The 17,820-nt window shown below is 38.4% G+C and overlaps 1 protein-coding gene across 3 annotated transcripts in view; it reads left to right on the top strand.

Annotated features, from left to right (window-relative positions):
- The window catches only part of LOC411116 (nephrin), a 235,484-nt gene that overhangs the window by 196,765 nt on the left and 20,899 nt on the right, over window positions 1–17,820 (top strand). For all 3 annotated transcript variants that reach the window (XM_026441039.1, XM_026441040.1, XM_026441041.1), the window contains 3 exons: window positions 246–376; window positions 10,138–10,297; window positions 15,555–15,854. In XM_026441039.1, coding sequence (XP_026296824.1) covers window positions 246–376; window positions 10,138–10,297; window positions 15,555–15,854 — 591 coding nt within the window. The remainder of the gene's footprint in view (window positions 1–245; window positions 377–10,137; window positions 10,298–15,554; window positions 15,855–17,820) is intronic.

The following is a 17,820-nucleotide window of genomic DNA, read 5'->3' as shown; positions in this document are numbered from 1 at the left end:
CTAATTAATACTACTCTTAGAAGGAAGGGAAGAGTTTATCGTGGCGAGGAGTAAACTCTAAACTCTCTTGGGAGGAGGAGAAACCTAGAGATGATTAAACTAACGAAGAAAACGAACACTGTAAGAGAAGGAAAAGGATGGAATTTTTCGTGGAAGTTCAATTCACTTTGGATTTGGATCGAGAAAAAATCTGTCCATCTCTGCTTTTAACAAGTTTTAAAAAAAGGCTGGCGTTTAATTTACAGATCCTCCGATTGTCTCGTTGAACCTTGGATCGACGCTAAGTCCGGAGGACATCAAGGAAGGCGACGACGTCTACTTCGAGTGCCACATCAGGGCTAATCCTGCCTGGTCCAAGTTGACGTGGATACACGACGTAAGTATTACATCCATCTCTCTCTTTCAAATCGAACCTTCTTCTTCTTTTCCTTCCATTCCCAACGAAATTTCCAAAGATCTTTGACGTTGTACTTTTATTAAGAGTCTGGCTGCTCTCTCGCAAAAATTCGCACGAGAGAGAGAGAGAGAGAGAGACGTTCTTTAAATTTACAAGAGGAGGTTACAGGTAATTTACGCGGCAGCGAGACTCGTCCCGTATAATGGCTCGTATATTTTACAAGAAGGAAGAAACTTTGAATCCTTTATTTGCATAATATATGAGAGACGGTTCGACAGGGTCGACGCGTAGGAAACGCAGTGGAAAGCCGATCATCTCGCGGATTTATGGGGAGAAGCGATAAAAGACTCCTCCTCCAAGTCGTTACACCGGCCAAATTTGTCGGGCCGAATTTATTAAGCAAAGCCTCGTCCTTTCTCTTCCCATGTTTTATTATTAACAAGCGGATGAGGGACGATATTCGATCTTTTCGAAAAATTTTTCTTTTTCTTATTAAAGTTCAAGGCTTTTATTTGTATAAAAGTTTCACGATAATTTACGAGCGGTGATCTTTAATTTATCGAAGGAGCAAGAATTCGGGGCAAAGAGTTAGAGTAGCATGATACAAACGAATATTTATTATATGCAAAGTCGTTCACCTTTCGACTGTGTGTTATAATACGATGTAACAAAGGCTGTGTTCGATAGAAAAAGAGGAAATCTGAGAATTTTACGCGAAACCGGAGAAACTTTGCTAGGGATTCGGTTTCGATTTCGCTGGGGAGGAGAATCTGTTTAATCTGGGGAAAAAGCGATTCACCTTCACCTTCCAGTATCTTTTACTATGTTATTTCAATTTTAATGAGATTGACGGGCTGGATTTGTACAAAACTATCTCTTCGATTAAAGAAATTTCTTTACTTTTAATAATCCTCTTTCGTATTTATATTTCGATTCGAATTACTATTTTGTAAATAAATTCAGGCCAGTTGAAACAACAAGCATCTCTCGATTAGATATAAAAAGCCGCCATATCGTTTAATTTTAACGATTCAACATTTAATCTAATCCTAGTTTTTTACTAAATTTCTTAACGATAAAAAAGACTATGGATAATTGTTATCAATTAATTCTAAATTTCAGTCAATAAATTTAATTATAAATAAAACACAATTTAAATCTATTGGATTGGAAAAAACTAATTTATAAATCAAGTTTAACCGCTATAGCTCATATTTATCTTTACTAAAATTAATTTCCGAACAAAACTTTCATTTATTCAGAATTCTCTGTTTAATTTTTAATAAATTTTTATATCTCAAAAAAATAAAATATAATTTATTTAAAACAAATTTTTAATTGTTATTTCAAAAATTGAAAAAAAAGTCGTCTCGTAAGATACATTTCTCCTCCTCGATGATCCAAGATTTAACTTCTTAGAGAGAGATTTCCTTCTGAAAATACGATTCGACGAGTCTTTCCTCGAATAATTCACACTGAAAGGATTGATGACGATAATAAATCCCAAAATATCGAAAGCTCGGTCAAACAAGCTAATTCAAAAATGGCGGGAAATTCAAATCTTTCATAACTCTCTCCTATGGGATATTACGATTGATAATTATTTATAAAAATGAATTTATTTGAACTCAAAAAATTTTAGTAACAATTAATTCTTTTGGAGTTTTAATTTATCTCAATTTGATATAAAAAATCAATTATTGCAATTTCATCAATTGTACATACAGGGTTAATAATTATAAGAATAATAACTTTTTTTAAAATTAGATCAATTGGTGGATATTTAACAATAATTTCTCATGGATTAAGATCTTCAGGTTTATTTTTTTTTAGTTAATGTAATTCATAGACAAACTAATAGACGATTAATATTTATTAATAAAGGAATAATTAATCTTATACCTTCGATATCATTATTATTGATTTATATTACGTTCATCTAATATATCTCCAGTTTCATTAAATTTGATTAGCGAAGTAATATTATTAATTGGAATAGTATCACGATTGAAATTTATGGTAGTAGAATTTTAATTCGTAACTCGAATAAAAAGCGAATAAACGATTAAAACTATTCTCTCCCCGATCGAAAGAACGTTTGCCTAGGAATTATGGGAGGCCATCGACACGTTCCATTCTCCGATCAATCCCAGTATTCCGAATTGTCGGTCTTAAAAAAACGCTTCGAGGCAGGCGTAACCTCTCCAACGACGACGATCGTAAAGACAGGAGGGGGGGAAAAAGAATTGGAATATCTGGATGGGTAAAGGAATAAAGGAAGGAGATAGCCTGATATAATAGGGTACAGTGATTAGACTGGCTATACCATTCACCGGGACAATAGAGAGGTTCTGTAGCCAAGTATCGACGAGCCAATCGTTGAACAGGAGAAAGATTCTCTTCATCTTTCCTGGCAAAGTGGATCGACCGACTGGACAACCGGAAGAACCCTATTAATACTCCTCCTCCTCTCCTAAATATAATACAAGAAGAGAATACCTTTTCTAATCTCGACACGAAAATTTCTCTTTCCGAATTCCTTCCAACGACGAGATTGTTATTTGATTCTCAATACGGACGTTGTTGCGACGATCGATCGAGTCGAGGCGAGTGTTCTCGATGGCTTAATGCGGGGAGGATTAGAGGGGTCGGATCAATTTCAACTCGATCCCTTCTTCGAAATCGAATCCCTTCTTCCCAACAGCGCAACAAGTTTTTCCCTCCCTCCCTCCTTCCTTCCTTTCTTTCTTTCTCTCCAAGGGGGAGGAAAAGTCGGCGGAAGACGTGGAGTTGTACAAAATTTCGAAAATGCTACGAGGAGAAGAAAACCAAGCTCGAATGCATCATCTCCTTAAATATGCCGCCCTTAGATGGCGTACATCGATTTCAGAAGGGAGAAGGATTCGTTGATCGATCATTCGAGGGAGGAAAGAAAGAGACGAGGAAGAATACCAATTTGAAGAGAGAAAGAGGAGGGTTAATGAAGCTTGCAGGTTGGTTAGATCTTCCTTCCTTTCTTTCTTTCTCTCCAAGGGGGAGGAAAAGTCGGCGGAAGACGTGGAGTTGTACAAAATTTCGAAAATGCTACGAGGAGAAGAAAGCCAAGCTCGAATGCATCAAATGTGCCGTCCTTGGATGGCGTACATCGATTTCAGAAGGGAGAAGGATTCGTTGATCGATCATTCGAGGGAGGAAAGAAACGAGTGACTGAATCGAGAAGAGATTTGAATTTGAAGAGAGAAAGAGGAGGGTTAATGAAGCTTGCAGATTGGTTAGATCTTGAGTAATATAAAGGAACGAAGAATTTTCGAGGCTTTTGGAAAAGGAAGAAAATTTGGAAATAAAACGTGGAGTGAAATATATTTTTATAAGGGAGGATAAATTTCATTTTATCGGCGAGGCACGTCCCGAAAGAAGGAGAGGAATTGGAGGCGATCTATACCTGCCTCCACTCTTTAAACCTTGCTCGTTCAATGCTTCTTCTTCTTCTTCTTCTTCTGCTTCGTTCGCATTAGCACGTGTTCACTGGCCGAAAATACAACTGTATACATCCTCCCTTTGCTTCCAAATAATGTCTTGCTTTAACACTTTCCTCTTCTCTCTTCTCAAATCTAACGTTTTTGTCCAACCGATTCGGATTTTGAGTTAAGAGAGAATAGAGGAGGATGATAAATTCGCGATAATCGAGAGAAAGATAAATAAATAATTTCGTTTAGAGAAGAAGGAAGGAAGGAAGGAAGGAAGCTGGAGTTGTTGGCAATTTTTCAAGGAATCAGTGCACCCTCCTCTTCCCTTTCCTTGAGGGGAGGGGTTACTTGAGCCGCTTTTTCTCTCTCTCTCCTTCATCGACCGAGGAATCGCGCGACAGAATTCTCCTTTAAAGAGACGACCACTGTGTATATATATATATATATATATATATATATATATATATCTTGGAGAAATTGGGGATCGAAATGCTAGAAGAAATTCGATGAATCTTACGGCAGGATATTCGACTCGATCCTCGAAAGAATTCCTCGTAATCGGACGATAGTATCTCGCTCGTTTGCTCGGTGAGCGAGTTAACCAAAAAAGGGAGGGGAAGAAAGGTGGAAATCTCGGTCCCATTTCCCTCGTTCTCCGTTTATCGGGCCAACCTTGGAAGGATGCGTGCGCGGAATAGAAGGGAAGGGACAGGTTAACACCTACTTTATGTAACGGCGAGGCGCGAGACAATGCCGTTGGCCCATTGTACGCTCGTGGATGTACCACGTGCCACGAGTAATTCCAACCCTCGAAACGAAGCCGCCGGGCTTTCGGGCTCCGTTCCAGAACTCTCTTCCAGACCACCAGAACCTCGCCTTCAAACGGGCAACTTTTAACTTTTTCCTCTACGAGGATCCATCGACGTTTCTTAAACGCCATCGATTATCGTCGAACCACTTCGAATTGTATACGATTCGAACGAAGTAGTGAATTCTATCGTACAGGGAAGAGATCGAGGAGAGTATTGGAAGAAAACTGTGAATCGTCGAGTTATCGAAGCATATACTCGAAAGGAGAAACTGTAGAATGGAATTTTCACGAGTCCTGTTCTTCTCAGTTTCTTTTATTTTTAGGGGGAAGCGTTTCCATATATATGTAAACGAAGGTGGAGAAGGGGTTAAACGAGTTAGACCGCCGATGGAATATCCAAATCCCGGTGAATGGATTTAGAGGGGACAAAGTTAGTCCCCGTTTACTCCTTGGCGAAATCTGATTAGAAGAAGGGGAACGGGGTTCCGTGATCCTTCCCCGCCCGGCTCCTCGATGGATCAAAGGGAAGGGAAGGGAAGGGAAGGGCGCGGCTCGGTTTCGGGGAAACCGTACAGGAAAATCGAATTAATAACCCGGGAGGAGAGTCTGGGGCACGATCCTTAAGGCGTTCGTAATTAACGCTCGCGCGTTTACGAGCTCATTATACATGCTGTCTGGAGCATGCGGAACGATCGACGCGTCGTCGTTATCCGTAGTTTCGTACACAAACTCTCTTCCCTTCTTCTTAATTCTCTCTTTCGATTCTTTTCTTTTCGAACGATCGAGGAGGGGGGATCCATAGGGATCTGTGTCCCAAGATTTGAATTTCACGCGCAAAATACTATAAATATATTTCAACCGATGATTATTCCCGACGAATATCTCGTTAACTTATATATTAATATTTAAATTGGCAGAGTGGCGAAGAAAAAAGAAAATTTCAAATTCGAAAGATATAATACATCTCCCCATCTCTCTCTCATTCTAAGGATCCTTATAAATATATATTTGTATAAAGGATGTCCCAAAATTAACGCAAGATTTGAATTTGCCGCCATTTTTGCATCAAGTCGTTGGCAATCCTGAAGAAAGAACAGTTTGACTGAGCTGAGAGTTTAGGGTCAATAAATATGGAGCGTTATACAATACAACACGTGCACTCTTTCGTTTCCGTGATTAGAATTGGCCCCCTAGATCGTGCGATTTAACGCCATTAGATTTCTTCTTATGGGTTAGGTTAAGTTAGGTTAGGGTTACGCTCTGACAGCTGAGTTATACGATACAATACGTGCACTCTCTCGTTTCGGTGATCAGAATTGGCCCCCTAGATCGTGCGATTTAACGCTATTAGATTTCTTCTTATGGGTTAGGTTAGGTTAGGTTAAGTTAAGTTAGCTTGGGTTAGATTAGGTTAGGGTTACGCTCTGACAGATAAGTTATACGATATAACACGTGTACTCTCTCGTTTAAATCGTGCAATTTAAACGATTTAAGCGCCATTAGATTTTTCTTATGGGTTAGATTAGGTTAGGTTAGGCTAGATTAGATTACATTAGATTTGATTAAGCTAGGCTAGGCTAGGTTAGGCTAAGTTAAGTTAGATTAGATTTGGTTAAGCTAGGCTAAGTTAGGCTAAGTTAGGTTAGGTTAGGGTTACGCTCTGACAGCTGAGTTATACGATACAATACGTGCACTCTCTCGTTTCGGTGATCAGAATTGGCCCCCTAGATCGTGCGATTTAACGCTATTAGATTTCTTCTTATGGGTTAGGTTAGGTTAGGTTAAGTTAAGTTAGCTTGGGTTAGATTAGGTTAGGGTTACGCTCTGACAGATAAGTTATACGATATAACACGTGTACTCTCTCGTTTAAATCGTGCAATTTAAACGATTTAAGCGCCATTAGATTTTTCTTATGGGTTAGATTAGGTTAGGTTAGGCTAGATTAGATTACATTAGATTTGGTTAAGCTAGGCTAGGCTAGGTTAGGCTAAGTTAAGTTAGATTAGATTTGGTTAAGCTAGGCTAAGTTAGGCTAAGTTAGGTTAGGTTAGGGTTACGCTCTGACAGCTGAGTTATACGATACAACACGTGTACTCTCTCGTTTAGATCGTGCGATTTAAGCAATTTAAGTGCCATTAGATTTGTTCTTATGGGTTAGATTAGGTTAGGTTAGGTTGAGTTAAGCTAGGTTAGATTACATTAGATTTGGTTAGGCTAGGCTAGGTTAGGCTAGGTTAGGTTAGATTAGATTTGGTTAGGCTAGGCTAGGCTAGGCTAAGTTAGGCTAGGTTAGGGTTACGTTTTGCTAAGTTATACAACACGTGTACTCTCTCATTTAGATCGTGCGATTTAAGCGATTTAAGCGCCATTAGATTTGTTCTTATGGGTTAGGTTAGGTTAGATTAGGTTAGGTTAAGTTAGCTTGGGTTAGATTAGATTAGGTTAGGCTAATTTAGATTACATTAAATTTGGTTAGGCTAGACTAGGCTAGGTTAAGCTAGATTAGGTTAGGTTAGGTTAGGGTTACGCTTTGACAGCTGAGTTATACGATACAACACGTGTATTCTCTCGTTTCGGTGATGAGAATTGGCCCTAGATCGTTTGATTTAACACCATTAGATTTCTTCTTAAGGGTTAGGTTAGGTTAGGTTAGGTTAGGTTAAGTTAGCTTGGGTTAGATTAGGTTAGGGTTACGCTCTGACAGATAAGTTATACGATATAACACGTGTACTCTCTCGTTTAGATCGTGCGATTTAAGCGATTTAAGCGCCATTAGATTTTTCTTATAGGTTAGGTTAGATTAGGTTAGGTTAGGCTAGATTAGATTACATTAGATTTGGTTAAGCTAGGCTAGGCTAGGCTAGGTTAGGCTAGGTTAGGTTAGATTAGATTTGGTTAAGCTAGGCTAAGTTAGGCTAAGTTAGGTTAGGTTAGGGTTACGCTCTGACAGCTGAGTTATACGATACAACACGTGTACTCTCTCGTTTAGATCGTGCGATTTAAGCAATTTAAGTGCCATTAGATTTGTTCTTATGGGTTAGATTAGATTAGGTTAGGTTGGGTTAAGCTAGGTTAAGCTAGGTGAGGTTAGATTAGATTAGATTATGTTAGGTTAGATTAGACTAAGCTAAGTTAGGTTGGGTTAAGTTATCTTAGCTTAGCTTAGGTTAGGTTAGATTAGGTTAGGGATTATTCTTATGGAATTATTTAAAATGAAAGATCCATGTTATTCCCACAACCATACGTGTATTGCAAGAGGAAATTAAACGCTGTATCGACGAAATTCAGCCACGATTTTGCAAAAAGGTGATGAAAAATTTGGACGATGTGTTATATTCCAAATTGCGTTAATTTTGGGACATCATTTGATATAATTTATATAATTGTGACGAAAAATTGTAAAGGAATTGGAATCGGCTCGTTCGCGATAAAAGACAGGAGAAAGAAGAAAGGAAGACGCGATAGAAGAAATGGAAACGTCCAACTTTCCTCTCCCGTAGCGAGGTAGAGATGGGTAATATGCGACTTCTCCACGAGATGGTTATCGATGCATCGAGCGAGCGAGCAGCTTCTGTTTATTCCTGATTTTATCCAACGTTCCCTTCTCCTCTGGGTAAAATGGGAAATGTTCCGTCGTTTCACGAATGAACATTCTCCTATATAATATAATACGAGAAACGAAAAGAGAGAGAGGGAGAATATATATATATATAAGTCTTGACTGGAGGAGCGAATCGAAGGGTCGAAACCGGTGGCCTTAACCGAAGCTTAACCTATGCTAAGCGGGGCTAAAGCTTCTGGACTGCGGAACGCCCCGTTCCATAGATTACGATTCGAGGTTTAATCGAGTTCCCGTGTTTTCGATCCTTCCGATCGATTCCATCCGATTAAACGATTCCCAATCCCTCTCCCGTTTCCGTTTTTAATTCATCCGCGCGGATCGATCGCCGCGAATTAGAATAACGACGACTCCTCCCCTTCCTCCTCCTGAACAGAATCGATCGAAACGGAGGGCTAATTAACCGGATCCAAGGAAGAGAAAAGAAATCCTCCGCTCGTAGAGATTATAAAACAATCGAAGGAGGGGAAGGGAGAGACGAAGCGGAGACGAAGAGGAATGGATGGATGGAAGAAATCCTTGATCCACGCCATTCAAACGGCCCCGTTTCGAATCGATTTCGAATTATCTTGGGCGAACGAATTCCGACAGGGAATGCGTAATATGGAAAAAAGGAGATAAAGGCGAAGAACAAGTCTCTCTCTCTCGCGTTTGGTTCTCGCAAGTCCAAGCATCTCCCATTCTATTTGTTGGCTGTCTAATCCAATGCCTATTCCACTGGCTAACTTCCTTTCCTCTCTAATTGAAAAGAGAAGATTTTGGGAGAAGAAACTTTTGTCTCCTTCACTTTTAACTTTCTTAGAGAAAGGATTAAATTTATTCGATTCTAATATGTATGAGGATACGTGGAGGTGTATTTTCTTTTCAATCTATCGAAAGGTATATGAATTTTTCCAAATTACAATTCCTCCTACGCGCGGTCGTTGTTCTCGTTTCTTTTCCTTTCTGCTGTCATGTTAATTTTTCCGGTAGGAAAAGGTAGGAATTCTTGAACCAAATGCATTCGTTTTGTCTTCTCGTTAGCCGGGACAAAAGGGTGGAACAGTACAAAAGATAACGAAACTAGCGCTCTTTTCATCCAGTTTGATTAAACAACTAAGTGCACCGCTGTATCATTCTTAGCTATGCGCTCCGCGACGGTTGATAAGCCGTCAGCCTGAATATTCCTCTCTCTCTCTCTCTCTCTCCTTGCCTTCCTTGTCGATCTTTACAAAGGAATACGATGTCAAAGGGTTTCGAGGTGATAAAGAATACCGCTTTATTATTCGCCTACAATACGGAGAGGGAGTACGGTGGTTCCCAGAAAACGTTAACTAACAAGAAGAAGACCTTCTATCTCTATCTTTATCGTCGCGACGGATTGGAGGACGGATAAATTTGTAAGAAAGATAGGGGAGCGAAACATCGGCCGATCGTAAAAGTTATCGACTTCTTTCCTCCCAAATCTCTTTCCTTCGTGCTCGCAATAATAAAGAATTTATCCTCTCTATATATATATATATATATATATATATATATATATATATATATACTCCATATCCGAGGAGATGTGGGTCAGAGCCTTTCGTCGATATAATTGCCTATAAAAATTCGGTAGGGGAAAAAGGCGGTGATAAGGGAATGGAATCGAGGAAGACGGCTGGGCGCATGTTTATCTCTAATTTATCGCCAGGGATAACGAGAATCGCGATTCGAAATCTCAAACTGCACGAACGAAGAGGAAGGAGTCCATTTTCCTTTTTTTTTTTCCCTCCTTTCTCGAGAATTATTATTATTATTATTATTAATAGAGAGAATTCCAAGGATTATCTGAAAAAAAAACGGAACCTCTTGTTGCTTTCAGAACCAGATACTGGCGCACAACACGTCGGCCAGGATAATCTGGTCGAATCAGAGCCTGGTGCTTCAGAGCGTGACCAGGAGTAGCGCCGGCAAGTACGTGTGCGCCGCAACGAATGACCTGAACGAAACTCGAAGCGAGCCTCTTCATTTTCGCGTCAAGTGTGAGTATTTCCCCCACCCCACCCCTCCTACCGCCAGCCAGCTCGTCACGGAAACCCACTTGAAACCGATCCACCTCGGAGCGGCACTTTATTTTAATCGAGCAGACTTAATCGAGGATTTCTCTCGAAAGCTCGCGTTTCGAGCGTTTTCGAGTTCACCACCACCGTCGTGTTTTATGAAAGCCAAATTTCTATCCCACTCCTCCTATTCCTCTGAATATTTCAACTTAGTTTCGGCGTTAAATTTTTCATAATCCAATCCATCCACGCAAACTCTCTCTCTCTCTTTGGGAACAAAGAGAACGCGAACGAATTGGATATCGTCGAGAAACGAAAACAAAAACACTCCTCGATTCGAATCGCGGCCATTTCGTTTCGCCGATATATCCGAACACAAATATACACACTTTAAACTCGTTCGTTTCTACCTGTTTCGCACGCGAAACTCCATTTACGCCGATACTTTGACCCCGCTTAAGACGAGGGTTAAAGCGAGTAAGTAAAAAATACAGCGAAACGACACGTACGGACGTCACGTCGAAGACTACGGTGTAGATATTTAGACGCGTGGCCTCGTTACGGTGGGAGGAGTGGGGGGACAGGCAATCTCTCGCGAGAGTTAGTTCGAAGTTGGACCGCTCGCCGATTATTATTACGAAGCCGTCGCTTCGATCGCTGGGAATGACATTTGGCTTCATTCATTCCCCCCTTCCCTTCATTCCTACGAATCTATAGTTTCCTTCGAATTGGAATCGACTTGGATGGAAATTTCGACGTGGAACGGGGCGATGATTAAATTGTGATTATAGCGAAATAGGGTTTTGTTCCAAGGAACGAGCGTAACGTGTGTCGCGACGCTAGCGCCCCACTCGTGGCGCGGCGAGTTCGTAAAATTCGCGAATCAGCCGTTTCTGTCGAAACTGTGCGTTTCGTTTGCTTTCGAATGGAACAGGGAGACAAAATCGTCGAGTTCGAAAAGAAACGATCAGTTGCGTAAGTTTAAGTTATCTGCTTATATACGAATTATTGTTACATTAATAGAGAGGTGATATTGGATTAATTTTGCGAAAAAAGAGGGAGAGGGGAAATTACGACTCGCGATTCGATGTAAATCATCCGATAAAGCTGGTTCTTTGTAACTACGGACAAACGTGACGGAAAAGAGGAAACGGACGAGTGGTTCAAAGGGCTATTGAATGAGCAGTTTTTTTTCCTCTCCCTTTTTTTTCTTTTCCTCTTCTCTTTTTTCTTCCTGTCTTTTTTTTTCTTTCTTTTGCAAAGTTCTTTGAACGTGGACGCAGTCACAACGTTGGCCGCAATTAAGCGTAGGGGAAAAAAAGGCGAAAGGGCATGAAATCAAAGGGCACCGATTCTTAAAATGTTTCCCGACACGGATGATAATTAAATTTCGTTCGCGCTTTCGTTTCGATATAATCGGTAATTCGTTGTCGTCAATCTCGAATTACAAAACGGCTAACGAGGACTGTTTACGACTTCTCGGCCGTTAATTACACGGAAACGTCAACCGATTCTCGGTCGGTAACAAAAGTTTCCCTCCGTATCGACCATTTTCATCGAACTCGCGTTTCAATCGACCAATTTCTTTCCTTTTAATCGAGATTATATTTATTCCCCTCCGATACAATTTTCCAATTGAATTTCGCGTTCGTTGGTTACATTTTTTTTTCTAAATGAGAGAGAGAGAAAAAAGAAGAAAGGAGGAAAGATGATAGTAATGACGGGAAATATTTATCCCGTTAAAAAAATGAATGGAAACGAATTAAACGGATAAAGAGAGTGAGGCTCGTTCGTCAGTCCAGATGACCGACCATAACTCATCCAGATAGCGCCTATACGTGATACGCTATCGGTCATGTATTTCGTGTCACATTTTCACTTTTGATATCTTTCCAACTCTAAAGATATCGTTATCCTTTACATCTCTCTCTCTCTATATATATTTCTTGAAGCAGTGGATAGGATAACAAGGAGCAATTTCTTTTACTGGACCTTAGTTGTAAATTTTTATCCTAGCTAGAAATTTCATTTGCGCGAATTTAATTTTTCACGATTATTATTTCGGTCATGTTTTTTTTACGGTGGCTTGTTATTCCCCAACTGTCGCTCTCTCTCTCTCTCTCTCTCCCCCGCTCTTTCACAGTCTTTAAGTCTCCTGTATTTTTTATCCCTCGAATTCTTTCACCACGCCACCAACTGCATTTTTTATCCTTTCAACTGCTTCCCTTTCCTTTTTAACGTTCTTGCAGCTCTTTTTCATTATTAGTAGTATCCTTTCGTTGAACCATTCCCATATTCATCTGCCATTCTCGGTTTTTATTATTAAAAATCTCTCTCGTAAACACCGTTCTCTCCTTCGGAAACGGGTTGCTAAAAATTTCTCCTCTCGAGAAAACGTTAGAAATATTCCAATTGTAGGGGGAAAAAAACCTGTCAAGAGAAAGAAATCTGTCTCCATAACGATGTGGAGAACTGGATTAAAATATCGATCGAAAGTTCAAGTTTGGATCTATCTGGAAAAACCGGATGGCGAAAAAAGGGAATCGATATAAGTTAAGAAGCTCGCCAAATTGCCCTCCGGCAAGATTGCCCTCCGACTCATAAACTTGCCTTACCTTATCCTGGTGGAAATACCCCTTTTACTTTCCTGCCATGATTCCTCGACGAGTTTTATTTTCTTTTCAATTCGTCAATCCATCCCCCCCCCCCCCTGTTTCGAAACTCTGTCTCTCGATAGAGTCGTAGAGAAAAGGAAAATAACAATACCTCGGTAATTTCGTTCGTCTAATTTCTCTTTTACGATCATTGCCCTCGTCGAGTGTACAGCTAATGGAAAAAAGGCTTCCTTCGAATAAGATACGTATGCGGAGGAGGAATGAATGCTGGATGGGATAAATTGGACGGGAGAAGGTAAGAATCTTACCTTCGAGGAAACTCCTCTCGACGAAACTGGCTGGCTGGTCGAGAGCCATGGTTGGAAAATTTTCCACCCATAAACCTGTCTAAATCTCTCTCCCTCTCTCTCGATCATTTCGAACAGCAGATTCGGAGGGGAATATCCGCAAGAAACGGACTTTCGGATTGAATCTCGTGGAAAATAAGCGAGAGAGAGAGAAGATTGACAGGACTATATATATATATATATATATAATATTGTAATTTATTGTTTTAGTATTCAGTAAGTGTCCAAGATGAAATACTTGTTTCATACCAATTTGCTCACTTTAAGTCATCACAATAATGAACACAAATGATAGAAACGTTGAGAGTATGAGTTTCAAAGATGAAGTTAGTTTCAATAATATTATTTACAAATATTAATGTTTCTTCTGCAATAAAAAGAAAAGAAAAGGATAAGAAACGTTTCTCTTTCATTTATATTTACACGAATATTGGAATATTAGAATATTATAATTTTATAAATATTATAAATTTGCTCACCTCGAGTCATCACAAATGAACACAAATGATAGAAACATTGAAAATAGAATACAAGTTTCAAAGATGAACTTGGTTTCAATAATATTATTTACAGATATCAATGTTTCCTCTGCAATAAAAAGAAAAGAAAAGGATAAGAAACGTTTCTCTTTAAAGATTTCATTTACATTTACACGAATATTCTAATATAAGAATATCATAATTTTATAAATATTATAAATTTATATTATAAATTTGCTCACCTCGAGTCATCACAAATGAACACAAATGATAGAAACGTTGAGAATAGTATGAGTTTCAAAAATGAAGTTGGTTTCAATAATATTATTTACAGATATTAATGTTTCCTGTAAAAAAAGAAAAGAAAAGGATAAGAAACGTTTCTCTTTAAAGATTCATTTATATTTATATAAATTATTTGAATATTAGAATATTATAATTTTATAAATATTATAAATTTGCTCACCTCGAGTCATCACAAATGATAGAAATGTTGAGAGTATGAGTTTCAAAGATGAAATTGGTTTCAATAATATTATTTATAGATATTAACATCTAACTTTAAAGATTCATTTATATTTATATGAATTATTCGATTATTAGAATTATTATACTTTTATAAATATTATAAATTTGCTCACCTCGAGTCATCACAAATGAATAATATGAGTTTCAAAGATGAAGTTGGTTTGAATAATACTATTTACAGATATTAATGTTTCCTCTGCAATAAAAAGAAAAGAAAAGGATAAGAAACGTTTCTCTTTAAAGATTCATTTATATTTATACGAATATTCGAATATTACAAATATATTAATTCTATAAATATTATAAATTTGTTCACCTCATCACAAATGAACACAAATGATAGAAACGTTGAAAATAATATGAGTTTCAAACATAAAATTGGTTTCAATAATATTATTTACAGAATATAATATTTATACATATATTTATATATTATTAATATTTCCTCTGCAATAAAAGAAAAGAAAAGGATAAGAAACGTTTCTCTTTAAAGATTCATTTATATTTATACGAATATTCGAATATTACAAATATATTAATTCTATAAATATTATAAATTTATATTATAAATTTGCTCACTTCGAGTCATCACAAATGAACACAAATAATAGAAACATTGAGAATAGTATGAGTTTCAAACATAAAATTGGTTTCAATAATATTATTTAGAAATATTAATAGAATATAATATTTATATATATATATTTATATATTATTAATATTTCTGTGGAAAAAAAGAAAAGAAAAGGATAAGAAACGTTTCTCTTTAAAGATTCATTTATATTTATATGAATATTCGAATATTACAAATATATTAATTCTATAAATATTATAAATTTGTTCACCTCATCACAAATGAACACAAATGATAGAAACGTTGAGAATAGTATGAGTTTCAAACATAAAATTGGTTTCAATAATATTATTTATAATAGAATATAATATAATATTTAGAATATAATATTTATATATATATTTATATATTATTAATATTTCCTCTTCCTGTGGAAAAAAAGAAAAGAAAAGGATAAGAAACGTTTCTCTTTAAAGATTCATTTATATTTACCCGAATATTCGAATATTAGAATATTATAATAATAAGATAAGAATCGAGAAAACGTTTCTCTTTAAACATTTCATTTATTTACATTTACCCGAATATTCGAACCTTAGAATATTACAATTTCTTATTTTTATAATTCCTTCCAAATAGTAGGTAAACTTCAATCCGCGGACAAAGTTTTAAATGTTAACACGCGTTTTTCCCCAGTCGCGCCAGTGTGCAAGGAGGACAGGATCGTGGTGGTGGGGGCGTCGAGGGGCGAGTCGTTGAACATCGCGTGCAAAGTGGAGGCCGATCCCCCGGCGCACAATTTCCGTTGGAAATTCAACAACAGCGGGGAGACGCTGGAAGTAGCGCAGGGCAGATTCTCGATGGAGACGTCGAGCGGCGTGAGCGTGTTCAGGTACACGCCGACCACAGAGCTGGATTACGGCACTCTGTCGTGCTGGGCGGACAATTCGGTGGGCAGGCAGGCGAGGCCGTGTCTCTTCCAGCTGATAGCGGCCGGTAAGTATTTACACCACGGATTCTCCTATGTAAACGTTACGCCCCTTCCACCCGAAATCGAGTTAATAAAATCCTCCTAAACTACCCCCCCCCTCCCCTTTGCGTTTCACGCCTCTCCAAGAATGCAAATAAGACACTTTGAAACTGTGGGTGGAAAATATTTCGAAGGGGAAAAAAAACAATTGGAATCTGTCTGGATAAACGGGGAAATCCCGAAATGTTTAGGATCGATCGTGCCGTTTTCATTTGCATGCGACGCGGCGCGATGATATTCGAAATCGTTCCGAGGTTGAAATTTGTCCGATTCGATCCCTGCCTTTTTTTTTTTTTTTTTTTAGTGCGCGAGGGGAATCGAATGGGAAGAGAAAAAGAGAAAAAAGAGAGAGAGAGAGAGGGAGAGGGGGAATAACAGGACGGAAGGACGCGTGAATTATTCGAGAGGTGGCGCATTCTTGTTACCCTTGGGGCTGCGGGCAAAACCGCCAAGACTATTAACGCCTCAATTATTTACCCTTTCGAAACCAAGATTGTTCCACCGTCTAAAGATCCTTCCAATTAGTTGGAAAGCGATCGTTAATCAACCCCCTCCTCGCAGGTATTAACCGACCACTTATCCGATATTTCTCTCTATCGACTCCTTTGCCACCTTCTCTTCCTTTTTTCCCCTTCTCTCTCCTTCCTGGCCATTGATATTACATATCACGATTATTATAGGATATTAAAAGTTTCGACAAAATCGATTAACCATCCCCACTCGAGTTTCGTTTAATATCAACGCGTTAATTCGATTAACGAAGAATATTATTATTACACGCGAGTGTCGACAAATTATAATAAACGTTATATATACCGTATCATTGGATATCGATGGAAATTTGATTTAAATGAAATTAATTAATAGCGATTATTAGGTGAAAAACGATAAACAACGATCCAATACCCTTTGTATATATATATATATATAGAGAGGGAAAAGTAGAGGGAATGGAGGCGCCATTTTGTGGATGTTCGTTCCTCGAATTTTCCAAGGCGCCTTTTTCGAGATGCGCCTCGCACGAGAGGAGAGGTCGAAAATCCTGACAGATATTCGGGAATTATCGCCCCCGCGTACAATGCGATGCCACCAATCATCGAGCGGTAAATCGACATTAATCCGCGAGCGGATTTTCCCACCGCCTCGATGTCTTTTTATCCGCGCGTGATCGAGAATGACGTTGACGCGCCGAAAACGTATTGACGTATCGACGAATACACGCGTATATTCGTGTACGTGTATTTTATATATATATATACGCGCGGTTTAAATCGAAGTCTTTTTCTTCTTTGTTCGAATTTTCATCGCGTTGTTTTTTTCATCTTTGTCCGGCGAAAAAATTATCGGACGAACAAAAGATCCGTCCATCTGGATCGCTAACTACGCCTACGTATTTTTCCAAAAATTGTTGTTGTTACTTTTGAACAGATTTTTCGAAATGATTCAGAGGAAAGATTTGCTCGTTTCGAAACTACTATTTCTAACAATTATTTGACTTTGATTCGATAAAAAGTGGAAAATTGAAAATTTGAATACGATATCGTTCAATCTTTAAACTTTAGGATTGAAAATAATTTTTCTAAAGAAACGTATATTACGAGCGAGATCGAGGCGGTCGTTCCTCTTAACCTTTCGTGAGTTTCATTCATCCGCAGCGAGCCGGAAATCGGTCCTCGAGCAAACGAAATTATTTTCGAATCTGTCCGTTATATCGGTATATTGGATATTGCGCGGCAAGAAGAAAGATATATATATATATATATATATATATATATATATATATTCAACGTGGAAGCGCGGTTCAAAGAAAGTTCGTAAGCTCGTTACTCTCGAGGCATTGTTCCCCCCCTTGGAGAGAGAGAGAGAGAGAAGGGAAGGGAAGAAAAAGAAAAATTTGTTTTCCGCCAGATTTCCGGTGGACGTAGCTAAATT

The sequence above is a fragment of the Apis mellifera genome, linkage group LG5 (genome assembly GCF_003254395.2).
Source record: "Apis mellifera strain DH4 linkage group LG5, Amel_HAv3.1, whole genome shotgun sequence".
NCBI classification, from domain to species: Eukaryota; Metazoa; Arthropoda; class Insecta; order Hymenoptera; family Apidae; genus Apis; species Apis mellifera.
The sequence above is the reverse complement of the archived record's forward strand: the minus strand, read 5'-3'. Positions and strand labels throughout refer to the sequence as shown.